At 36.8% G+C, this 26,688-nt stretch overlaps 2 protein-coding genes across 11 annotated transcripts in view; one reads left to right on the top strand and one right to left on the bottom strand.

The window, feature by feature from the left end:
- The window catches only part of wdr17 (WD repeat domain 17), a 49,282-nt gene extending 38,633 nt beyond the window's left edge, over nucleotides 1-10,649 (top strand). For all 6 annotated transcript variants that reach the window (XM_055205059.2, XM_055205061.2, XM_055205058.2 and 3 more), the window contains 6 exons: nucleotides 1,737-1,878; nucleotides 3,514-3,616; nucleotides 3,716-3,817; nucleotides 5,592-5,687; nucleotides 7,303-7,486; nucleotides 7,561-10,649. In XM_055205059.2, coding sequence (XP_055061034.2) covers nucleotides 1,737-1,878; nucleotides 3,514-3,616; nucleotides 3,716-3,817; nucleotides 5,592-5,687; nucleotides 7,303-7,486; nucleotides 7,561-7,680 — 747 coding nt within the window. In that variant the 3' untranslated portion in view covers nucleotides 7,681-10,649. The remainder of the gene's footprint in view (nucleotides 1-1,736; nucleotides 1,879-3,513; nucleotides 3,617-3,715; nucleotides 3,818-5,591; nucleotides 5,688-7,302; nucleotides 7,487-7,560) is intronic.
- A 124-nt stretch (nucleotides 10,650-10,773) lies between these two features.
- On the bottom strand, nucleotides 10,774-26,066 carry asb5b (ankyrin repeat and SOCS box containing 5b). 5 transcript variants are annotated; one of them, XM_073862794.1, is made up of 8 exons: nucleotides 25,871-26,066; nucleotides 22,150-22,204; nucleotides 16,861-16,937; nucleotides 16,592-16,702; nucleotides 14,981-15,131; nucleotides 13,866-14,000; nucleotides 13,034-13,225; nucleotides 10,774-12,239 (listed from the first exon to the last, which is right to left on the bottom strand). In XM_073862794.1, exons 1-8 carry the CDS (start codon nucleotides 25,940-25,942, stop codon nucleotides 12,112-12,114), a joined length of 921 nt encoding a protein of 306 aa, XP_073718895.1. In that variant the 5' UTR covers nucleotides 25,943-26,066; the 3' UTR covers nucleotides 10,774-12,111. The 5 variants fall into 5 exon arrangements, 4 of the variants coding, with proteins under 4 accessions (XP_073718895.1, XP_073718898.1, XP_073718890.1 ...); XM_073862797.1 differs by lacking the exon at nucleotides 25,871-26,066 and adding an exon at nucleotides 24,583-24,723; XM_073862789.1 differs by lacking the exon at nucleotides 22,150-22,204.
- Nucleotides 26,067-26,688: the final 622 nt, after the last annotated feature.

Below are 26,688 nucleotides of genomic sequence, written 5' to 3'. Positions count from 1 at the left end.
GAGAGCGGGTGATGAAAAGACTCACGGTAAAATTTTTATTTAGTTTATAATAAACAGGTTTTCGTCTAAAGAACCACACAGGTCCGCTGAACACCGACCCCGCTGTGAGACACACAGTGGGGGTCGATAAGCGCGCCCGGGAGAGGAGCGCACAGAGGACGGAGAAACTCCGGTCATAAAACCTGCCAGAAACTGGACAGTCTAAAACAATAAACTTATTTTTGACAGCAATAAACATGACACCGCTCCACCTAAAATCTACAATCATACTTTTGTCAGAGCATACATGATAAGATTCGTTGTATAATAATAATATACATACATGGTTTTAAGAAGTCAATAATAAAAAACCCTGAAGATGGGATGAAAACGTTTTAAAACATTTAAAAGTTTATTAAGGTCAGATATAAGTGCGCGTTTGCGTAAGATCGCCGTCGGTGCGCGCATTCACATGTTTTAATCAGAGACTTGATTAAAGAAATCCCTAAATCTAAAATAAACCTTTACTTTTTGTCAGAGTGGCCAGCATTACATTTATTAAGTTTATTTTAAAACTGCAGATATGCCCATACACCCGGCGCGTGCACCGGTGAGCGAGTTTTAATGCGCGTGAACATAGAGAGCGGGTGATGAAAAGACTCACGGTTAAATTTTTATTTAGTTTATAATAAACAGGTTTTCGTCTAAAGAACCACACAGGTCCGCTGAACACCGACACCGCTGTGAGACACGCAGTGGGGGCTGAGGGCTGGTGAGTACGGATGGGAAAAGAGAGACCGCGGTCATAAAAAGTGACAGAACCTGGACAGTCTAAAACTATAAACTTATTTTTGACAGCAATAAAACATTCGCTTGACAAAACACACACACACACACAGGAAAAACAACGAGCTGATTGACACATCGTAAAACACGCGCAGGATACTCGCTGTCTAAAACCCGTGATATACGATTCTCAAACCTAGACAGATTGTACAGCTTTTGATTGATAGTCCCGCCCCCTGTCAAAGGGGGTCATAAATCAATCAAATTTTGACATATACCGGTCCCTTACAACTACTAGCGTTCTCACATTGTACATATTCAAATGAACTGATACATTTTATTTTGTGATCATTTAGAAAATGAATACATTTGTTCAAATGAATTTATTTCAGATCTTGTGTTGGGGTTTTACTTGCATCTTGATGAGTTTCTGCTATGCATAAAAACTAAGAAAAATATTAAAAGGGAAAATTCACTAAACAGTTAGCTACTTTTATGTGCTATATTTCAGCAAGTAATGTACCAATCAATAAAACCTAACCAGGTGATAAATGCACTTAAATCGTTATTTTTGGTAAATGTGCAAAAATAAGTTACGTCTGTCAGTGCAAACACCACCTTTCTGATGCCCCCTTTCTAGCCAGGACTAGGCCTTAGTTAAATTATGAAATATAACTAAATTTTAACAAACATGCCTTACTAAAAACATTACTTGTGTGCAGTTTGAGGCTAAACTAAGGGCACTGATGTATTTTAAGATATGTCAGTGCAAGTTGTTTTCAGTTTGGACAGCTCTTACATTTACTTTAGTCTAGGACTAGTCTAATCCCTGTCTGGGAAAACGCCCCTATATTTATAACAACAGAAACTTATTCACAAATGAAAATCAAATAGTCAAGCACTTAAAACTTATTTCCAAGATGAAACTGTGTTGTGCCAAAATGTTTTAAATAATTTTTTTTATCTTTCAGTGTGGTCTACCGACATTAGAAGAATGTAAAGAGCTTGCTGAGAGTGCATATGCTGATGGGGAAATCTTCCAAGCAGTAAAGTATTACCTCCTAAGCCAAGAACCAGAAAAGGCTCTTCCCATTGGGATCTCATATGTCAAAGGTATATCCCAGAGAAAAAATATATAGAGGAATTTTTAATTGAATAGTTATTGTTGAAACTATGAAAATAACTATACTCCCATACATCTTAAATAATTCATTATATTGTAAACAATCTCCTACGTGACACATTAATTTGGTCTAACTCACAAGGCAAAATGAATTGCCTTCTGAGGCAAAGCAATGGGTTTTTGCAGCGATGGGTCAGAGGTTAGCTTATTGCCTGTCCTCAAGACCTTTGTGAACACACGTACAGTCATAGATAATAAAAATTTTAACATTTCCCTACAAAAACCCATCAGTTTGCCTCAAAAGACGTTTAATAACTGTATGGATTAGTTTTTGATTAATTAATACACTTTTTGGTGTATTATCCAATGCCATTGTAAAAGTGAAAAGAACCATATAACATAATATAACTCCGACAGTGTTTGGATAACAGTACAAAGTCATAAGGAATAATTGACGGCGAGCCCTTGAATTATTTAAAAAATAATGCACACCCAAGGTGCTAATGTGGCATGACGCGAAGCAGGTGGGCACAATTTTCAAAATATTCAAAGGACCGGAGTCAAATATTCCTCTTATACAACAGTTACCACAAACATTGCTCTGGTGCCTATTTTTAAGACATTTGACAGGTTAGGTGTGCGGTTTACAGAAAAATAATCAACACCAATGAAACATTTTTCAACCAATTAGAATAAAGTATTTAACAGGCCCGTGGTATAAATCTAAGTATATACATGGTATCTTATTAAATATATTAAATATATTTTTGATTAAAACTAATATTTGGTGTAAGGAGACATATTTAAAGGATTAATCCACTTTCATAAAAATAAAATCCTGATAATTTACTCACCCCCATGTCATCCAAATTGTTTATGTCTTTATTTGTTTAGTCGAGAAGAAATTAATTTTTTTAAGGAAAACATTCCAGTATTTTTCTCAATTTAATAGACTGTATTGGATCCCAACAGCTTGCAGTTTCAACGCAGTTTAAAATTGCAGTTTCAACACAGCTCAACACGATCTCAAACGAGGCATAAGGGTGTTATCAATCAAAACGATTGTCATTTTTGACAAGAAAAATACAAAATATGCACAGCTTTTCGTCTTGCACTAGCCGTGTGACGTACCTTACGTAATATTTGTGAAACGCACGTGTTCAGACCGTTTTAAACAATAAACTGACACAAAGGCATTAATTGATAATATTCCACGAACAGTCCTCTTTCTTCACCCTTATAAACACTCGGGCGGTAGGTTAGCATACGTGAAGCGTGACCTTTCGATTTCTTTTTTAAGAGAGTGAAGTAATCCTTTAATTTTTTCCGTTCTTCTGCCTTTTAATCTGAAAACAGGGCTTTAAGTGTAGAATACAGAACTTTTCCTTTAAAATCACTTGAGCTTCTGTGCATGAAACAACATCAAATCAACAACAAAATATGTATCTGCACATTCAAATGCACTAAACTGATTACAACTGTATCACTTTAGCAATTGTACTGTATACTCTACATCTCAGATACATGTCTTGAGGTGGCTTAGCCTCTCTTGCCTACTCTGACGGATCACCAAAGTGCAAAGCTATGTTTGTTTCACTAACTGACTCTCTTTCTTCCTCTCACAGAGCAGCTGAGCTCTCCTGACTGGACTGTAGACTCTGTATATCACATTTTAGACCTACTGAGTTACATCAGAACTGACCGTCTTATTCTCCCAAAGTGTAGCGAGTAAGTCAATGACCTTCCATTGGAAACCGCACCAGTGTCATTTACTGCAAATGTAGGTTTTGTGGTCTTACTGTCTCTCTCTGTGTGTGTTTTGGCTAGAGAGCGCAATGAATTGCTCATTCTTTGTGGATATATTGGTGCACTATTAGCCATCGGGAGACAGTATTCAAGTATAGTGCCTGCATTGTATGAATACACAAGGTAAGTCAAGTAAAACAACAATAATAATATGTAAGTTTAAAGGTGCTCTAAGTGAATCTGTGTGATGTTACTTTTTGTTGACGTTTGAACTGTTTTCAAACAAACGGAGCGCCGCTAACTCCTCCCCCTCCCTTCCGCGAACGCACCTAACCTCCACCCCCAAATCCTTCTTGTCGTTTATTGGCTGGAACACTTTGTTATCGTTTCTGTTTGTAGGTTTGGCCACTTTGTTTGTATAGCTCGGTGTAATAAATAATATGCATTAGATATGATATATAAACAAAGGTAATTTACTTGTCCTTTATTTCCCTTGTAATCAGAAATAAACTAATGTTGTTATTGATTCTAAGTGGAAGTTGCGTTTAGTTTCAGTTTAGTTTGTTTATGTTGTTGCTACTAAAACCGAGCGTCTATACTAAATCAAAGAGTATAGAAGCACAAGAGAGGAAACTCAATAGAACGTTCCATTGCATCACCAGCGCCCAGCAGCAGCCCTACAAATCCGCCATTTTGGAATGAAAGCGACTCGGGAGTCAACTAGAAGTGATGGCAATATGAGCTACTTTGTACATTAAAAGATCAAATTCAAACTGAATGATGATTACACAGAATAACATACAATCAGACCAGTGATCATTAATCCCTTTTTACAGCTTATTTTTTTTCAGATATTTAGACAATACTTCCACTTTTATATGGCTAATTTTACATACCGACATAAACTCATCCACACATAATATTTTAGCTCCATATACATCATATACACACATATACATCTGAATTGCTCGAAATGGATTAAGTTAAAAAAAACCCAGTTTTAGGATAACAGACAGAGCAATGCATCATGCATAAGATTATCATGTTTGTAACGGGATATAGGGGATTAATATGTACAAAATATATTTCATACCTAGTGGAGTTGGTAACTTATAATAATAGTAAATGTGTAAAGTAGCATAAAATAGAATTACATAATAAAGCAAGAAAAAACTACCTCAAATGTGTATCTATTTAATGATTGGATTCCACAACTGATAACAACAACAACTCAACACATACATACATATCTCGTTAGTTACAATATACCTACACTATAAGTATGTATATGTTATTACCCAGTACTTACCTAGAGTTACATAATAACTACCAAGTATGTACTACTGGTAAGTACAGTAATGATACCAATTAATTACCATGTACATACCTAAAAGTAAGTACCACACATTTGTTGCTAAGTACAACTTATTTACCATATATGTACAAGGTAAGTACACGTACTGTAAAATAAAGTGCAACCCAAAATTTTAATTTAGGAAACTTACTATTGCGCTTCTGATTTGGCTGTGAGATTCGCTGAGAATGAATTGAGAATTAATTGGCTGTGAGAATTTTCATTCCAAAATGGCCGCCGCGCTACTGAAGCGCCACCTAGTGACTGTTGCCAAAAACAAATGAGAGTTTCCCCTCTTGGCTTCTATACTCTTTGACTAAATTCTTCATACTGTATGTGCTGCCACTTGGAAACATTAAACATTTATAATGGAAAAACAGATGCTTTTCTAAATAGACAGTTATATTGTATATGTTTTTGATGCTATCAGCCAGACTGTCACTTTTACAATCTGATTTTAATGTCATATATTGCATTTTTTGTATTCATTACCAGTCAAAAGATATTGCAAAAATCAAAATTTGTTTTCAGGTGCGTATGGTAATGTGCTCTCTCTCTCTCTCTCTCTCTCTCTCTCTCTCTCTCTCTCTCTCTCTCTCTCAGTCAGCTGCTGAAGAGAAGGGAGGTGGCTGTGCCTTTGCAGATCGAGCAGTTGTCTGTAGAGTTGGAGGCCTGGAGAGTGTGCACTCAATCTCTCAAGTCTGTGCAATAAGTGACTTGTTCATATTACACAACAGCTCTGTTACCAAATCTATTGGGTTGCCTGTATAGACAGATATATAAGTATATAATATATATACCTGTATATAAGTCCAAGGGACTTATAAGGGTATAATTGGAATGTATCTGATACGTATTTTTGGAATGTGTGACCCTCTCTGTGAAAAGAGCTAATGTCATTTTTTGTGTGTTATACAGTTTTCTACATAAAATCATCCTACATAATGTAAAATATAACTTTGATATCTTTAAAATTGCCCAAGTTTGACCATGTCAAATATTGAATGTGACATCAAGTATTGAAAACCTTGATGCACCTATTCTCAAAATTAAATTGTAAGACTTCAGACTGGATTTTACAGACAGGGTCACATACATTATCGTAATAAGTTAACAACTCAGTAACAGGTTTTAACACTAAGGGGGCGTGCACACCAAAGCTTTTACGCCCGCAGCTGGCGCAGGTTTTCAATTGTTTCCAATGGAAGCTCTGCGTTTTTCAAATAAGCCAGCAGCTAGCGGTTTTCTTCCGCGCTGAAAAACGGCGCTCAGTGGTTTTTCCATGCTTGGCGCTGAGCGTCAAGAGTTGAAAGAGATTCAACTTTGGATGAAAAGCTTCGCTCGTCAATGTCAGTTTTCACACTGCTGTCCAATCACAGTGGAGGAGGGGCGGGACCAACCGGCTCACAGCTGAAGTATCAGAGCTACCAAAGCGCTCAGCTAAAGAAAGCTGGCACTCAGCTGAGAAACAGCTGGCATTTGGCATTCTCCAGGAGTTTTCAGCCACGTTTAAAAGTTTTGGTGTGCACAACCCCTAAGGTGGCATGTACACCAAGGCCTTATGAATTGTTGTGCCTAGTGACTTAAAACAGTGTTACCAGCCCAGTCTCACAAAATTTCGTGATATAGTCACGTAACTTTTTTTTGTGATATTGTCACGAATTTCTGCGTTTTTTCGTGATCGTATCACGAATTTCTGTTTACGTGTATTTGTCACGTGTTGGTTGCTCAGCTGTTTTGTCCTGTTTTCTTGCCATTGTTGCTTCGGTTTAGGGTTAGATTTACATAAAATTACATCCTTACCCAAACCCACCTCTAACCATAACGCCAGGCAACAATGGTTTAAAAATCCGAAAATATAAAAAAATAATTCAGAAACAATTGTATAAACCAATACTTAAAGTGACATCCTAACGCAAAGACCAAATCTAACCCTAAACCGAAGCGACAATGGTTTGAAAATTGGAAAAAGCAGTTGAGTAACCAATACGTGACAATTACACGTAAACGGAAATTCGTTGAAACGTCAGAAATTTGTGATACAATCAGGAAAGAGCGCGGAAATTTGTGACAAATCAAGGAAAAATAATCAAAAAGTTACGTGACTATATCACAAAATTTCGTGAGACTGGGTAGGTAGGTACCACATCGTACCACGTAGGATTGGGTTGGAAAACACTGACTTCTAAGATTCTGTTTTGGCTAGGATGCGATCATCTCACTAGATTTTAGATCTAACAAATGATCTCTCTAACTCTTGCTCTTTCATTCTTTCTTTCATGCACACCTGTGAAACATATACACACATACACAGAGCGCCAGATGAAAGCTTGTACAGTTCGCCATCTGAGGCCCAGAAACTAGAGTACAACCAGCTGTTGAGTCGGATGAGAGAGGAGCCCATCAAGGGCCTAGAGGGTCCTGACTATGTCACCGGTTCCAATCTGCCCAGTCACTCTGATGTCCAGATTTCCTGCTTCACAGGCCTTAGGATACAGGTGGGTCTGTTTTTGTTATTCTTGTGGCTTAAATGGCATTAAACTCATATCTTCATCTTTGTTTTGAACGATAGGGTCCCATGTTCTTCCTGGAGGATGGCAAATCAGCCATTTCTTTAAATGATGCCCTCATGTGGGCGAAGGTGAACCCATTCTCTCCGCTGGGAACGGGTATACGCCTCAACCCCTTCTGAGCACAAATACATGAATGTGAACAGTATTATTTCTGGTCCGGCTCTGGCAATTCAGCAACTGGTAGCAGAACAACAACATTCCCGTAGGACAGCAGAAGGTCATAAATTGTTCGAATCAACATTTTTTGAGGCTTTGCCTTGATTGCTCACCTCAATGTGCTTCATGATGTGCTTATTACAGTAAGACTTGCAAACATATGCAAAGAATCAGATTAGCAGTCTTGTGCATTGCCATTTGTAACATCTAAATAACATTATGGAAATTCTGTGCCGGATGCGCTGATGAATGTTATACATGAAGTGGGACAATTATTGACACAGAAGGGTTAAGTTGTAGTCAATACTAGAACCAAAAGGATTTCTCAATTCTAGCTGCTATTTAGTTGGTATTGTGATTATGAAGGTCTAGCTTTTGGATCATGCACTCTTATGAATGTTTTGTAGAGCTAACTTATTTTTCAAGATTTAAGTACAGGGGTATTTATCTTTTTCTTTTTTATTTAATTGGTTAATTTAGCTGCTTTTACATGAAAACTATTTGGCAATCATGTCAGTTATATGTATAAAATATACTAATTGACTATTGAACATACATCTTATTTTGTGGAAGAACCAAATAGGAGTGCCGAGAGTTTAAAACTTCAGTAATTTAGTTTCAAAGGCTTACTGCTACAAAGTGTGAACAGGAGATTAAGCCTTGCGTTTACATTCAAAATATGTGTCTAGATTAATTTAGGCAATAAATTTGTAAAAAGCACACATACAGTATAGTTAGACGCAGTACAATCGTGCAGAAAGCTATATGTCTGGAGTGTATTTATAAAGACAAAATGTGTATCAAAATGGCATAGTACATAAGACATAGATATTAAACATATAGGGGCAGTTTCCAGGACTAGGCCATAGTTATATAGGACATATTAGGACAAAGTAGTTTTTACAAGCAAACCTTACAAAAAAATAAAGCAGGTGTGCATCTTGAGTTAAAACAACAGCACTGATATACACGCACCTAAAGGATTATTAGGAACACCTGTTCAATTTCTCATTAATGCAATTATCCAATCAACCAATCACATGGCAGTTGCTTCAAGTTTCAAGTTGCATGGCAGTTGCATTTAGGGGTGTGGTCCTGGTCAAGACAATCTCCTGAACTCCAAACTGAATGTCAGAATGGGAAATAAAGGTGATTTAAGCAATTTTGAGCGTGGCATGGTTGTTGGTGCCAGTCGGGCCGGTCTGAGTATTTCACAATTTGCTCAGTTACTGGGATTTTCACGCACAACCATTTTTAGGGTTTACAAAGAATGGCGTGAAAAGGGAAAACATCCAGTATGCGGCAGTCCTGTGGGCGAAAATGTCTTGTTGATGCTAGAGGTCAGAGGAGAATGGGCCGACTGATTCAAGCTGATAAAAGAGCAACTTTGACTGAAATAACCACTCGTTACAACCGAGGTATGCAGCAAAGCATTTGTGAATCCACAACACGCACAACCTTGAGGCAGATGGGCTACAACAGCAAAAGACCCCACCGGGTACTACTCATCTTCACTACAAATAGGAAAAAGAGGCTACAATTTGCACAAGCCCAACACAAATGGACAGTTGAAGACTGGAAAAATGTTGCCTTGTCTGATGAGTCTCGATATCTGTTGAGACATTCAGATGGTAGAGTCAGAATTTGGCGTAAACAGAATGAGAACATGGATCCATCATGCCTTGTTACAACTGTGCAGGCTGGTGGTGGTGGTGTAATGGTGTGGGGGATGTTTTCTTTGCACACTTTAGGTCCCTTTTTGCCAATTGGGCATCATTTTAAATGCCACAGCCTACCTGAGCATTGTTTTTGACCATGTCCATCCCTTTATGACCATCATGTAGCTCGAATCATTTAAAATTGTTTTCTTGAACATGACAATGAGTTCACTGTACTAAAATGGCCCCCACAGTCACCAGATCTCAACCCAATAGAGCATCTTTGGGATGTGGTGGAATGGGAGCTTCATGACCTGGATGTGCATCCCACAAATCTCCATCAACTGTAAGATGCTATCCTATCAATATGGGCCAACATTTCTAATGAATGCTTTTAGCACCTTGTTGAATCAATGCCACGTAGAATTAAGGCAGTTCTGAAGGTGAAAGGGGGTCAAACACAGTATTAGTATGGTGTTCCTAATAATCCTAAATAATTGGTGAGTGTATGTTGAGATATGTCAATGCAACATATTTTTAAATTATGTCAGCTCAAACATGCATTTTAGGTATAGGGACTTGTACAACTTTAGTACTAATTGCAACTAATAACTAAATTGCAACACTGTTCAAAAGTTTAGGGTCATGATCTTAAAAAACCTTTCAATCTAAATGCATATGTCTAAATGTTTAAAATTGGGAAAAATATAACTGTGCCAAAATAATATTTCATTATAATACACTCAGTGTGAATACAAATGGTTTATAAAAATGGGTGGCTACTTTTAAGATTAACAATAACATATTTGTGTGTCATTACAAAGTTTTGATAAGTTTGTTATTAGTCTACATGTTAAGGATGAATAAGTGACTCTAAACTTTAAATTTTTGAATGATTTGTTGCTGTTTTTGTTGGAATTGTATATGAAGATTTGAACCCCACATGCAGAGACATATTTTCATCAAATTGCACTGTGAATTGTATTTATTTGTATATAGTTTTATTGTAGAGTTTGTTTAAAAAGGCTAAAATGCGTGTACATAACATTACTCGCATGATCGTTGTCCTTACACAACAGAGGGAATGACATATTGATTCTGGAGACCAGGAGGACCTATCCAAATCCATCAACTCTGCATGAACCAAGCATCTCATCTGTTCCCTATTGACAACAATGAATTTATCATAAAATTACAAGATGATATATGTAAGAATTGGCAAGACTATGTCGACCTTTTTGTGATAATTACTATTAAAAAGATTACATGTACAAGAGTTTGATTTTACTTATGAAATTTGACCATCATAATTTTTTCATTAAAATTATTCAAATAATTATGCTAAATATGGGTTTTCAATACCAGTTTGCTTTAAAGAAATGACAAAGAAAGTCCATAAAATTTTTAAATAATTTATTTGTTGTTTATGTTTCTTATCATGCTTTGTTTTAGCAAAGAAAAAAAATTGAAAAGTATTGGACAACCTGCTACCCAGTCTCCTGAGGATGCGCACAAACAGCACGAAGTGCAAAACTCGTGCAATACATACGCCAAATTCCACCCTGGCGCGCATACGACACGCAAGTCCTTCCCATTCACTTAAATCTTTTTTTGTCATTCCATTCATTGGTTTCTAAATTTTTTTCTGTTTTTAAACCATTTTCGCTTGGGTTTAGGGTTAGATTTTAGATTTGCTTAATGAGGTTATTTAATATACAGGTTTCTCCATGTTTTTGTCCATATTTAAGCCATGGTCGCTTGGAGTTGGGGTTAGAGTTGGGGTTTGGGTTAGGATGTCATTTTTATATAACAAAAAGTTGTTCTAACCCTAAACCCAAGCGAAAATGGTAAAAAAAAGCAAAAAAATTGAGAAACCAAAAATAAAACGACAAAAAAAGATGCCCCGTTTAAGTAAATGGGAAGGACCTACGCATCACACGCACGCCAAAGTGGAACCCGCCGCATTGCACGAGTTTCACACCTCGCGCCACCCACACGCATCCTCAGGAGACTGGGCTGACAACCTTGGATGTGAACTTCCCTTTGATCATAGTGTTATGATGTAAATGGTTCAACAGATTACTGTAAAAACCATAAAAGCATCTTTAGTTTTTGCATACTGCTGTTAATAATTTTTAAAGATTAAATTTATTGGGTAACACTTTACAATAATGAACAAATCATGAGCAATACATTTGTTACAGTATTTATTAATCTTTGTTAATGTTAGTTAATAGAAATAAAGCGTTTAATTGTTTGTTCATGTTAGTTCACAGTGCATTAACTACGATTAACAAGATTTTACTAAAGTATTAGTAATTGTTGAAATTAACATTAATAAATGCTGTATAAGTGCAGTTCATTATTAGTTCATGTTAACTAATGTAAACTAATGAATCTTATTGTAAAGTGTTACCAATTACTGCTTACATTCCACATCAAGGCATAACAACATCGATTCCATGTAATACATTGGTATCATAATATACATGCAGTTAGTGTTAATGCATAGGTTACAACTAACTTACAGTAATTGTCTCCAGATATTATTTAGCAAAATATAACTTGCACAAAAATATATCAGTATTTTAAGAACAAAAACATGTTAAAAGAAGTTAAATAAAAGGCAAGTTGTGTTTTCTGTGCGTGGTCACAAACATGGTTTGGTGACCATTGATATATTAATGCACTTATATAAGAAAAGCGAGAGAGTTTTGTGGAGGGTATGTATTATGTCTATCTATACTGAAGGAAACTTTTGAGAAGATTAGGCAGTTTGAGGTGAGGGATCAGATGCAGTCGGGATCGGCCCATGTAATTCCGGATACTCAGCCTACAAAGCTGACACAAAGACCTCGGTGTGGCTGTCCAGGTAGAAAAAGAATGAGCATCAGTACACACAAACACATCTTTAATGGCATGTATTCAAATGTAATGCAGTGTTAGAGATTCAGATCATTAGAGGTGTTATGCACCTGTTTTTTAAAAGACATCACATGACCAAAGAAAAAACTTTATTGAAGGGGCCATGGCATGAAAATCTGACTTTTTCCATGTCTAAGTGCTTTGATTGGGTCCCCAGTGCTTCTATCAACATAGAAAATGTGAAAAAGATCAACCCAGTAACTTAGTTTTGGTAAACCATTCTCTACAAGCACATGAAAAATAGGTTGTTATAATTCGGCTCTCCTTATGATGTCATAAGGAGCTCTTATTGCAACAATGCCACCCCTTAATCTACACTATCCAACCACAGCACTGCCATTTAGTACAGAGAAAGGCACAATTGAGTTTTAATCGCACCATCATTGTGATCAGTGTTTGAATTTCATCAGCTCATTTGCTTTTTAAAGGACACACCCAAAACGGCACATTTTTGCACACACCTACAAAGTGGCAATTTTAACATGCTATAATACATTATTTAGTTGGTATTTTAAGCTAAAACTTCACATATGTGGGGACACCAAAGATTTATTTGACATTTTAAAAAAGTCTTATGCAATGGCCCCTTTAAACAACTTAGTAAGTAAATATAAAGTGAGGAAGTTTTGTAGAACAGTATTAAATGGTCAAAGCATATGAGTTTAGGTTTAAATCAAATTATATGAAATGTCCTTAAAAATATAATGCAAAAGAGCATTAAAAGAGGCATTACCTTCATAAAGCAGAAGCATGCCCTCTGCCATGCTGCCAGGTGGCGCCGTCTCCACCGGCCTCTGTAGCTCTACGTTACGAGCGTTGATGTTAGCGCCAAACTCTAGTAGCACTTTGATGATTTCTGGACAGTCCTTCTGTGCTGCTGCATGAAGCGGTGTGTCCAAAAAACGGCCTTTCTGAACATTGGCACCTAAAAAAAGATGCTCAAATGGTTGGCCATAGTGCTTGCAAAACTGCAGAATTTTAAATGCGTTGCTTTATGATTGCTTAAAAATGTTTTATATAATTGCTTTCCATAGATATATACACTGCCTTGGGGTTTTAAGCATGTGTCAAAACCGCCACCATCTTAGAACAGGGGTCTTGTCATAGGAAGTAGCTAGGTAAAGCTGCTATCTCCGCCTGTACTTCAAATTCATGGATGATGCCGGACTTTTGTGCTGCGTATGGATGTTAGACCTACTATCACTATGCATTATAGTTAGAAAAAGTAGATTTTCATAATATCAAAACTTCATTTTTTTCTGGACTCAAAACAAACCGTAAGAAAACCAATAAAATTGCATTCATGACAATTTATGGTGATTTTATTTCTGTAACACCATTGCCTACAATGATGCTGATGCGGGGCTCCCCTGTGTTAAGATGGCGGCTCTAGTTGATGCATTCGGTCCAATGAACTGCCGTAGCCAAGGCGACATCTAGTGTACATATATATGATTGCTTTCAACCTTATATAACACCCAGTATTGTATTTTTAACACGATATGACGGATAATATAACTAAATTGACCAAAGAAAAATGGTTTACAGTACACTTACAAACATACCTCCATCCAGAAGTTTCTGTGTACATTGGAGTTCCTGGGAAATGCAGGCAATGTAGAGCGGTGTTCCTAGATGGGGAATGTCATAATCTACATCCGCTCCCCATGCGATAAGAGACTCCACGCATGCTGCCCTGCCTGAGACAAAAAAAAACACTTAGATTGAGAATAAAGATATCCTTGATATGTTAAAGGAATATTCAATTTTCTTAAAAGAAAAATCCAGATAATTTACTCACCACAATGTCATCCAAAATGTTGATGTCTTTCTTTGTTCAGTCGAGAAGAAATTATGTTTTTTGAGGAAAACATTGCAGGATTTTTCTCATTTTAATGGACTTAAAAGACACCAACAATTAACACTTAACTCAACACGTAACAGTTTTTTCAACGGAGTTTCAAAGGACTATAAACGATCCCAAATGAGGCATAAGGGTCTTATCTAGCGAAACGATTGTCATTTTTGACAAGAAAAATAACAAATATACACTTTTAAACTACAACTTCTCGTCTAGGTCCGGTCGTGATGCGCCAGCGTGACCTCACGCAATACGTCATGACGTCAAGAGGTCACAGAAGACGAACGCGAAACTCCGCCCCAGTGTTTACGAGTGTGTTGAAAGAGGACCGTTCCTACGTTGTTGTATGTGAACTGATACTAATTAATGTCTTTGTGTCAGTTTATTGTTTACAAATGTGCGTTTTATTTATGTAACACGCAACCTCCCTACGTCACGTTTTTCTTGTCAAAAATGAAAATCGTTTTGCTAGATAAGACCCTTATGCCTCGTTTGGGATCGTTTATAGTCCCTTGAAACTCCGTTGAAAAAAACCGCCAAGTGTTAAGTACCAATTGTTGGTGTCCATTAAAGTCCATCAAAATGAGAAAAATCCTGGAATGCCTTCCCCAAAAAACACATTTCTTCTCGACTGAACAAAGAAAGACATCAACACCCTGCATGACATGGTGGTGAGTAAATTAAGATTAATTATCTGGATTTTTCTTTTAAGAAAATGGAATATTCCTTTAATACATTTCTGCTATACATACACTAAATCATTTTTAATCATATATCCACAATAATCCACACAACTTATTTCATGGCAAAATCATTCACCTTTGCTAGAGGCCTCATGAATGGGTGAAGGTTGGCACACTTCTGACTGTGGTTTTGCTTCGTGTTCCAACAGCACTTCTGTGCAAGTGACACTTCCTGCCGAGCAGGCGTTGAACAGCGGGGTCACACCATCGATGGTGGTGGCATTCACCTACCAAACGTAAAAACATGTCAACAGAATGATCTGCACAGAAGGATACAACTATCAAGTGAACCAATGAGCATCACAAATGAGAAAGCTACTTTAAAAAATTATAGCCTTTTATAGTAAATCTCAAGACAATATTTAATAATTATTTTACATGGAGAGAGGGCCAGCTTGTGGGGGCCTATAGGCAAAGTTCGGCCCCACTGTAGTACTGTAATTCTTTATTTATTATTTTCAGTGAATTATCATGTGTGGATTACTCAGATCCTATTCTTATATTAAATATTTGTGGGACACAAATCAAAGCAAAGGGTTTTCTGTGTGTCTGGATAGGCAAGTAGTTCAAATTTTTACTTGCCCTTCCAAAAATTTCAATAGCTGTACAACAAAAAGTACAAATAAAATAAAAAAATAGGTAAAGTAAGTTAAGTAAAGTAGGCCTAATTATTGTTTTCATTGTTTTTGACTCATGTCATGTTATTAAATAAGGTTATGACACCATAAACTACTAGCCTAACTTTTATACATTTCTAATATTGTTAAAGGGGACATATCATTAATATCTTTAAAATTAAAAACTTTATCCATGTTTAAGTGCTATAATTGGGTCAACCTAGTAACTTAGTTTTGGTAAACCATTCTCTGCAAGCATGTGATAAAATAGGTCATTGAAATTTGTCTCCCCCCGTGATGCCAGAAGGGGATAATACAGCCTCTTAATCTGCACTATCCAACCACGACACTGTCATTTAGTGCAGAGATCAGCTCATTTGCATTTTAAAGGACACACCCAAAATGGCACTTTTTTGCTCACACCTACAAAGTGGCAATTTTAACATGCTATAATAAATAATCTATATGGTATTTTGAGCTAAAACTTTACACATATACTCTGGAGACACCAAAGATTTATTTTACATTTTAAAAAAATGTCCCCTTTATAGTATACAGTAACTAATAAAATAAGGCCAAATGCATTTCAGCACATACAAGGTGTAAAAGTAATTGTTTAAACTAAATTTAGTTTTTCTCCACCACTCAAGCCTTTTTGGACAGATACTAGTATCGTGTAAAAAATGTCTTATCTAAGGTTAGAGGAATTGACCCAACCTAAAGAAATTGACCACTGCCAAACTCCATAGCTGTTTGTAAAACAAAACTGAGATACATTAGGGTTAGTGGCAACCCCAGTACATTCGAGTGTGGGCATAATTTCTCTAAATTATAGTTCAATTTTGCAGTCCCAAAACTAAGATGGTGGGTTTGGTCTTGTGTTTTGCATATACTGTATGAAAGGAAACATTTAACCCAATAGCATGACAGATTAGTCCTACAAGACAGGTAGAAAGTGGTTGCAAAACTTCTTGTTTTCAGATCTTTAGTGAGTAATGATAAACTATGAATATATTCAAAATAATAGTTCAATAATTTTAAAAATAACATTTGTGTGGTTAATAACTCACATTGGCACCTGCCTCTATGAGAGCCCTGGCACACGCTACATGATCTCCGAGACAGGCTTCATGCAGTGGAGTCACATGATCAATAGTGATGATATTTGGATTGTAACCCTGGTAATGAGGAAAAATACCAAAGTGACTTACAAATAGATAAAACCACAAAACATGTAATTTATGTGATCAGACTTATTAGAGCATTATTACTAAATACTTTTAAAAACAGAATGTTAGCAAACATTTAAATCGGTGAAAGTATTGTGTGTGTAACCCTGTGAAAGAAGGGTCTTAAGTGCCAACAGTCGACCCTGACACGCAGCTTCATGCAGCGGAGATCGATCTGCCCATGAACCTGTGAGACATGAGCACACATGGAGTTACCCTTCTAAATCTGAAAAACAGATGTTGAATTATCAAATATTACATTAACCACATCAGTTTTGTCAATCTGACAAGTGTGATTCAGGAGCCTTAAATATATCCACTCAACCACAATCTGGCGTAATATTTTCCAGCACATTTTAAAGTGAGGGTGATGAGTGTGCAGGTGGTTTAACACTGCCTATTGACAGCTGTTGAGATGAGAGCTTGTGAGTGCAAACCATTGTTGTTAGAGATCAGCTTTTTATAACACAGAAAATGGTTGACTATTTCGACAGTCGAGCCATTAAAATAGATTGTCATCTGCTGGTGCTATAATGATGAATATAATGCAATTTTTATTAGAACTTCATTAATGGGCAATGGCAGGCCCGGATTAACACAGTGAAGTGCCCCAGGGTGACCTAATTTCAAGTGCCCCCTCCCAAAAAAATATACATTATATTATATGTAACAGGAAAGAAAGGAAGCTCTGTGTGTGAGTACAAATCATTCGATAGCTCAGGGCTGAACATTCAGTTAGGCTGGAGCCCTTAATGACTACACTGAAAAAAATGATTCATTGAATTTAATCAATTTTTTAAGGTAAGTAACTTGCAATCAATTTATTTAAGCTACATTTAAACAAAAGTTTTGTATTTTATTTTACGTTACTAATCTTTTTTGTTTGAGTGTAGCTTGGGTGGATTGATTGCAACCACTTGCCTTGAAAAGGTTGATTAAATTCAATTAATCATTTTTTTTCAGTGTAGAGTTCAATATAATATATATACAGTCAGGTCCATAAATATTGGGACAGATGCACATGTTGTGTTATTTTAGCTGTTTACCAAAATGTATTCCAGTTATTCTAGTCCAGGGGGACCGCAGAGGTGTCCAGTCCGGCCCGCGTGATGATTTATACAGTATTATTAAATATTAAATACATATTTTAAAAACTCTTTCAGGCAGATGTCTAGTTCGTTTTTAATATGAGAGACTTGCGGAAAGCAACAAAACGCGGAACATTGACTAAACACGGTGCCCAAAAATCTTGCTGTTTTATTGTTACCGCTCCGCTAAAGATCCACGGATTCCGGTAATCCACTTCGTGTTTTCACGCCCGCTCCGCAGCATCTCTGTGTCCACTCTCTGCCTGGAGAGCGAAGACGACAGTTTTCGAAGTTCGTTGCATTAACAGGTAGATTCATTACATTATATCAGTTGTTAAGAATTAGTAACTTGGAAGTTTGTTTATGTATTTCTTCCGGTAATGATTTGCTGTGGGTAATCTAAAAGTGCTAACAACTTAGCAAGCAAACAACAACAAAAAATAACAAAAGGTTACAATGCTTGTCTAGTCTATTTAATGTTCCCTATCAGATCTAAGTTAATATAAACACTAAATTTGCTGTTGTTGGGGCACAGTTTGTAGACAAAATATACAAAAACACAAATGCCTTCAGAAAATATAGACAGAGAACGGAAAGGGAGGCTGCTAAAGGCAGTTCAACATTACAAACATGGATTCAAAGCTCCATCAAGCCAGCAGGTAAATCATATTGAATATTTAGCAGATTGTCGCACTTTAATTTGTGTTATTTCCCATTATAATCACTTGTCTAAGTTGATGCTAGTAATATATAACACATCATATTTATAATACTTTATTAAAACCATAATAATAGAACCACCCCCTTAGTGCCCTTTTTGGTTTGGGCCACTGCCCCATCTAGCATTTTCATATTTTAAATGACTGTTCTCATTACAAATATATTCCAAAGAAAAGTGAATGGTTTATAAATAATTTTGGCATTAAGGTATAATTTTGTTAAGGTTTCATGCAAAGGAAGTAAAATTAAGGCTTTTCAACCTATGGCCAGTGGGTTTTGTACAGATGTAAATTTGTGTGTCTAGTATTTACATTATGAGTGTGACTTATGAAATGTAGTTTTTACAGAGCTGTGTGTTTCACTACTTTTCTTGCGAATTAATTAGTTTGTGTAGTTCATTTTAAGGTTTAAAAAAATTATCCGGCCCTCTCATTGTGCCGTTACATACCATCCGTCCCTCAACCTAAAATGAGTTTGACACCCCTGCTCTAGTCATTCAGGGCTCCAGCCTAACTTTTTTATTAGGAGCACTGTAGCCCCTGACTAAGTGCCAGCTAAAAATTTAGGGCACACCTTAAATCAGCCTGCAATGCAATAGAGGGTTTTCACGACGCGTCATCAGAGCGGAAGTCGCCATATTGGAGGCACTCCGCATCACAACAGAGCACAGGCACTGATGTAAATCCCGAACGTCGTCAAGGAAAATGGTTAATTATTGCCGTGTTGTGGTTGGCAAAGCACAAGAAAAATAGTAGTAACTTAGTATTAGAAATATGAATGAAGTATATAAAGAATAAAACAAGAATGCTTCTACTTGTTGTGCTTTATTTAAAGAGTATTTAATATGTGCTTTTAAAAGAAATACTTTTAGTGTATGCACAAAATATACTTAAACACAACTAAAATTTGCCCTGCAATGCCTTAATGCCAGTGGGCTTAATTGCTCACAACAAATTTTCTATTGTAATGAAAATAATATTTTTATTAGTAAATGGTAAAACAATTATTGCTTTTATTGTTTTACTGTGTTTATTTTACTTTAAAGCACTTTGGTAGGACAATGACTATTTAAAATTTTCTATATAAATAAAGCTGACATGAACATATGGGCTCATGAAAACCAGATAGTTGAATATATCGCGATCGGGATATGCAACTGAAGGAAGAATCACGGATCCTAGAAGAGGGAGCTAACTCGTAAGGATCTGCACCGTCTTTAAATTGTAATTTCTCGAAACATCGTTCCTTTTCTTGTGGTCCAAGTCCTTCCCTATATCCCTTTGCATCTTGGACGCGTTTTCTGTTCTTTAGACATGTCTATATTCACTGAAAGTATCCAAAGCGCACAATAATCCATTGTACTCCGTTCAGTTCTTTACACCGAGTGCCTCCACAATGGCCGCGCATCCGGGTTACCGCCTATAACGTGACGTCGGTGAAAACCCTCTATTATTCACATTTTTCTAAAATAACTACATTAATGAAAAATACTAAATAGACTTAACTCTATGCAGTTGCTGCACATGTCATTATGCAAAATTGATGAAACTTTCAGAATAGGAAGTTATGAACCAAAGAATCATAATGTAGGCTAAAAGTTCTCCCGCTCTCTCTCTCTCTCATCTCTGCAATGTTTAATTTTAAGTCCGCGCCAGCGCGTCTTCTCGCGGTTCTGAGTGAGATGTGTTAACTTCACCCGGGCTTCGTAGACCCATCGGTACAATCAACTGAGTGCATGTTAACATAAAACGATAAACGCGTCATGCAAATGAGCGTTTAAAACATGATTGCGCATTCCGTAGTTTTGTCACGGGTGCCGCACATGCGCAAGTACTTGTAAAAAGTACCCAATTTGGGTGCGTTCATGAAAGCACGGAAGGGAGGGGGAGGGGAGGAGTTAACTACGCTCAGTTTGTTTGAAAACACATTTCAAAAATCAACACACCGATTCGCTGTTTTTTTTCAAAATGGACCTGCAAAACGTAACTATAAAGTAGTAGAACAGCCTAAACGTTAGCATATAGCATTAATTAGCATGTAGCACTAACTCAGCAGTCACAACTTTGTTTTTAGCATTTCAACAACTTCGTGATTAATTTAATGTGTAATTTAATGTTTACATCTCGACTGTGATATCACAGTTGGTGTTATGTTAAGATTGGCCTTCTTTCCAGCAGTCTTATGCGAGCACGAGGTTTACATAAAAATAAGGAAACAAACGCGTTTGAGGTTTAGGATATGTCATCATTACAATGTATAAAGCTCTTATTATTCACCTATGCGTAGGTAAATACAGTTTTTTATTCTATTGGTACCTTTAAGCCCGGGATACACTGCACGATTTTTGGGTGACCCAGACGAAAGATTAACATCGTAAAACAATCGTGGCACTTCCTGTCATCGTGGCTCTTCATTGCTGGTCCTGTCTTACAGTGACGTTCAAAGACGGCCAGTTTCCGGGTCTTGCGTCTAAAGATATGCCTACGATAGTTTTCTGACAGTGTCAGAAATTCAGCATGATCAACGTTCAGTGTGCTTGCTGCTACGACCTGCGTACCAGTATTTGTTTACCACTAGCGCATGCTGGTGACTTTGCAGTAACGTGCGTCGCAGCCATCGAAGCCTCCGACTCAATAGGTGTCATCATAGCTCACTCGGTTTTTGATATATATCCCTAATCTCCATCGTCCTTTACCAAATTTATCCTAACAACAACAGCATCAATTCCACAGCATTCATTTCTGCATAGTGGTGCCAACTGTCCTGTGTTTACAGAATTGTTCATATAATGCAGAATTGCCTGATATTTAATGAAATAAAACAGCATCCTCCAAATCTACTACTCCAAATCTACTACTGATGCAGATTGACCCATACCCCTGCACCTCATACAAAACAGTTTAGACCACATCAGGCCACAACAGGTTCATTGAAAAAATATAGTACAGTGTGTAAGACTACATTAATTGTATTTCAAAAGCATTTTTCAGCTTAGTCAAGCAGTAAATATATATTTAATCATACACCGCTGCAGGCATGCCGGATTTCATTATGCTATTTTAAATTGTGCCATCACCTACTAGCAATGGCAAAATCGTTATAAAGAAATCAACACAAACTAACAACAGTGGCAAAAACACATCTATCAACACACATCTACTGCCATTCTCTATAACTGTGCCTCAAATAGATGTACTCAAGGAACAGAATCAATATTGGCATGTTTAATCCCACATTGGGGTCCTGACAAGGGTTTCTTTTAATACAAAATGCTAGTAGTTCCTAACGCAGCTACTGTATGCATCTATTCAAAGTGCCTAAAGAAGACCCATATTTGACATTTCACACCTATGAATTTTGCAGACACCTAATCCAAAGCATTTTACAGAACATTCAAAGGTAAACATTTATCATCCGTGTGTAGTGTATGTTCCCTGGGATTCAAACAAACAATCTGTGTTCCAATTACTCTACCGATTGAGCTACAGAAACACCCATATACAGCATGGGTCTAGCCATGATATCACATGACAGCTGTCATTACTCACACAGAACGAGGCCTTAGAGCAGGAGTTTCCTTTCTATACGTACCCATGTCTCCGTCGCCCCAAGGCCTATCTAGCCACTGATACCTATACGCCATAGCCTGTAAATAAGAGGACGTCTGTCATCTTGGGAACTACTGGAGTGCATAAAAGCAGACGCTTTCTCGATTTAGCCTAGCTGAGCGAGGAGGAAGCACTGAGATTCCTGACATGTTGAGCTTTAGGTCACAGAGCTCAAGTCACTATAATGCTTCATGTTACTAGACTACATGTACTGTAGACATACCATCGGAGACCACTATTGAAAATACTTCTACTTTTTCTAATTTACTACTAAATATTTTTATTTATTTAAAAGACAAGTTCGATATTTTACAATTAAAGCCCTGTTTTCAGATTGTTTATGATACACAAAAAGAATTGCTTTTTGTGTATGTTACGAGACTTTTTGTCGTCTTATCCTACGCGCCTATCCATTGACTTCAGGTGTGCGACGCTAATTTGTTTGAGATTGTTTATGATGAAATAGAACAGTTTTGACTGAAATTTGGACATATGATGCTGGCGCGAGAATTTTCGGGTGTTTGTTGTATCACCTCCCACCTCTACAATGGCTGCATAGGTGCACTGGAATAATCCTTCCTAAAATGCACTAAACTTTTGTTTACAAAGACGTGAAACTCACCGAGTGGTCAGGGGTGTTCACTGATAAAATCACACAAAAATCGCTGCTAAAGATGCTTTCCAACAGGTTTTATTGCACTTTTTGTCCAACTCCATTGACTTGTATTAGATGTGCTGTGAGGTACGGTATTACTCCGCCGCCGGGAATGAAAATGGAGTTGTTTGTATTTTTGCAATTGGTAAAAGTTGATTATCGCCACCAACTGGGCTGGAGTGTCTATTATTCAAGCTCTCAGCGGAAGAATGTACGGGTGTGAGGCGTTTGGAAAAATAGGTCCACAAGTTTACAACGAATGCTAAAACAGCTGTTGGAAAGCATCTTTGGCAGCGATTTTTCTGTGAGCATATCAGTGAACACCCCTGACCACTCAGTGAGTTTCACGTCTTGGTAAACGAAAGTTTAATGCATTTTAGGAAGGATTGTTCCAGTGCACCTATGCAGCCATTGTAGAGGTAGTGAGTGATACAACAGAAACCGAAAACTCTCGGGCCAGCATCACACGTCCAAATTTCAGCCAAAAACGCTCCATTTTAACAATCTGAAAACTTGTCCTTTAATAAATAAATATGCGTTTAACATATCAATGTATGTGAAATGTTGCACTGAAACATTAAATCAGTGAGAATGTGTTTGTGTTTAAAAGGAGCCTGAGCTTTCCTAGATGATTCATGACAATCCAGCATGATTTTTGAATGATTCAAACTCTCTACAGATGAACTTTAAAAATTTCTGGGTTGTTTCAACCCATAGTTGGGTAGTGTATGAATAATAAACCCAACTATTTGTTTAAATTCAAACCTAGAAAATTTACATATGTGTGACCCTGTCTGTGAAATCCAGACTAAAGTCTCATACTCCAATTATGAGATAAGGAAGATCAAAGTTTGATTTCAATAATTGATTTCACTTTCATTTCAATCTTTGACATGACCTCAGTTCTCAGTCAGTATTAAAGATATCAAGGTTATAATTTTATCACAATCACAATTTTCAATGTGATCCCAGATTTGTGTCATTTAAAAAATGAATTAGTAAATAGTATAAACTGTGTTTTCTCTGATCATGTTTTCTGTTCTTTATGGGCCCTAATGTCCATTGGCTGCCAAGTGTTGTTAATAGTTCAACAGCAAGTGTGCTCATGAATATTTAGGTCCTGTTCTGTAAACTACAGCTGGGATCTATAGAGACTATGGATGCTATAGAGTCGTCTGCAGTGCATTGAAATACTGTAACTGACTCCCTCAAGCTTTTCAGAAAATGACTAACTTACACATAGAGCAAAAAGACTATGCATGCTGTTTCCTGAAAACAGAACAAAATCTAGTAAAATCCACCTGTTTTGCTTTGCTAAGTGTGTTCAAATGTTTCCAGGCTGATTACTAAACTTAACTGGGGTTTATCTAAAGCACAGATCATACTTATGTGACTGTACACTACTGTATGTTATACTCAAATCAGTTCCACTGACAATGATATTGGCAGGTCTGGGTGCACATAAATGTCATTTAACTTATATCCACTTCACTCTGACAGTATATAGCGCACTCCATAGTAGTGCTTTATGTATATATTTTATTTATGAATAATTTAATAAAAACATTTATTATATATATTACAAAATATTTATTATGTTAAACGAAATTTTATTGAATATAGTAAATCATATAAATACTGAATTTGTATGCATATGTCTTTTCAACCATGAGGTCCAACCCATAAGCAAAATGCATTACTGTAAGGTGACAACAGGGCGCAGTATAAAGACAAAATAATCAATACGAGTTGCTAACTCACCTTGACTAGTCAAGATACCCCAGCGGAATTTCTTTTGAGAAGGAAAATAGTCGATGTCCTCTCGCTTTCTTTTCTTTGGAGTATTATCTGAGTACTCGGGGTCTCTACTGGGAACTTCGGGCATGTTTGCATAAGCTACAGTAGCCTACTGTATGTCCTCTTTGCACAGGGAGCCAGTGCCTCTCCCTGATTGGCTGCTCGACTGGTTGTTGTTGTTGATATCATGAGCCGACGGCACCGCAACATTGTTATTTCAACTATGGCGAAGTCTTTGCTTATGAATATTCATGTATTCGCCATAGAAGCAATTGTTAGGACTTCGTGCAGCGCAGAGCAATGGTGTATGACATCAAAATACCGCGAGAGAGATTCGACTGCCTAGCTTAGCATAGCTCACGCGATACTTTTACGTCATACGCCGATTGGTCTGTACAGCGCCGCATGAATTTAAACACCTGTTCATTTGTGAACAGACTGCCGTACAGTTTTTCGCAAATCTGTTGGCTGGCTGTGTGCACGTCACAGAACGTAAATAATATTCATGAGCCAATCCTTGGCCATAGTATCCGCATTTCCGCTAGCGCTCCAATAAAATCAGCACCGACTATTTATAACACGGGTTAAAATTAGAACCTTGTTACTGTTTTTCCGAAGCAAGTGGATGGTAATAAATTCAGGGTTCATCAAAGATCTAACCAAAATAGATATATATATAGTGTTTTTAAATGTACTATTTTAACACAAGGTTGCTTACTGTTTTACATCATTTTGGGCTTAGTTTGACAACCAAAAATTGCATTTTTTTTTTTGTATATTATACATATTTTCAGGTATGTCAAATATTTAGTTTACAAAAAAAAAAAATATATATATATATTTAGTTTACATGGAATTAATAAAATCATAATAAGATTTGTAAATGTAATATTATGATGTAATATATGGAGTATAATATGTGCTATGCAGTGTGTTTGCACCAAACATTTTTAATTATACTTTTTTAAAGCAGTCTGTTTATCTAACATGCAAACCTTGCATTATATTCAAATATAATCTTCCATTAAAAAACATACAGCTATGAGGAAAATCTTCCTTAACTCAGTGTAAGATAAGAATACTTAATGACCCAGTTTTGTTTGTGTTACAAACTGGGCCATGCAACAAAACTGTCCTCTGTTACCTCACAACAACAAGTGTAGTTTACAAACATTTAACCTAGAAATGATTACCATAATATTGCAAAACTCACCCAATATATAGTCATATCCCACAGATACAGACTACTTACGGTGTCCTTGGCCAAAATCATAGAACTCTGCTGCAATCCGTGCCGCCTCCTTACGGTTTCCTTTAACCGCATAGAAGTGGGTCAGTATGTTCAAACTGATCTTGACGAAGAGTTTAAAGCAAAAGAGGACAAAAATTGAGAGATAGACATTGGTATAGTGCGAGCCGAAAGGCCGCTCCTCCAGAATCTCGGTCATTGCTGCTGCTCAGTAACTCTGAATGTTTTGGAATGGGATCTGGAGATGTGTTGATGGGGATCATATGCCAGGCCGGCCCATTTATTCCCAAAGGCAGCTGGACTCAGAGTAGGCATGATGGCAGTTGTACTTTAAGCAAGTGGAAAATGGGCCACTCGACTGAGGCATAGCAAAGAGTTTTGGCATTTTGGAGGGGAGTGTTGGGATGTTTGTCCCATGATACCTTATGACAGCTTTGTTTCTTATTTTATTATTACTTGTGTGGATTCTATACTAGTCAACATTTGAAGTGGATCAAAAAAGTTAGTCAAAGTGTATTGTTCAACATTTTTAAACAACTTTAATGAAAAGTTTTGATCCACTTCAAATGTTGACTATAGTGTATTATGGCTGTTACATGCAGTACAACAACAACAACAACAATATTGTCATTGTGGAGGGGTGTTGTGATATTTGTCTCATTATATCTTATGAAAGCTTTGTTTAGATTGTATTTTTATTTGTGTGTATTTTATCACTGTTACATAAAGTACAGCATCCTAACATTCAACCTTACATTTTGTTTTCTAAAGCAGTAGTTGTTATCCCACCAGAGGGTGTATCATATTTTTAATCTAGATAA

This window comes from Misgurnus anguillicaudatus, chromosome 3 (assembly GCF_027580225.2).
Source record: "Misgurnus anguillicaudatus chromosome 3, ASM2758022v2, whole genome shotgun sequence".
Classification (NCBI taxonomy): Eukaryota; Metazoa; Chordata; class Actinopteri; order Cypriniformes; family Cobitidae; genus Misgurnus; species Misgurnus anguillicaudatus.
The sequence above is the reverse complement of the archived record's forward strand: the minus strand, read 5'-3'. Positions and strand labels throughout refer to the sequence as shown.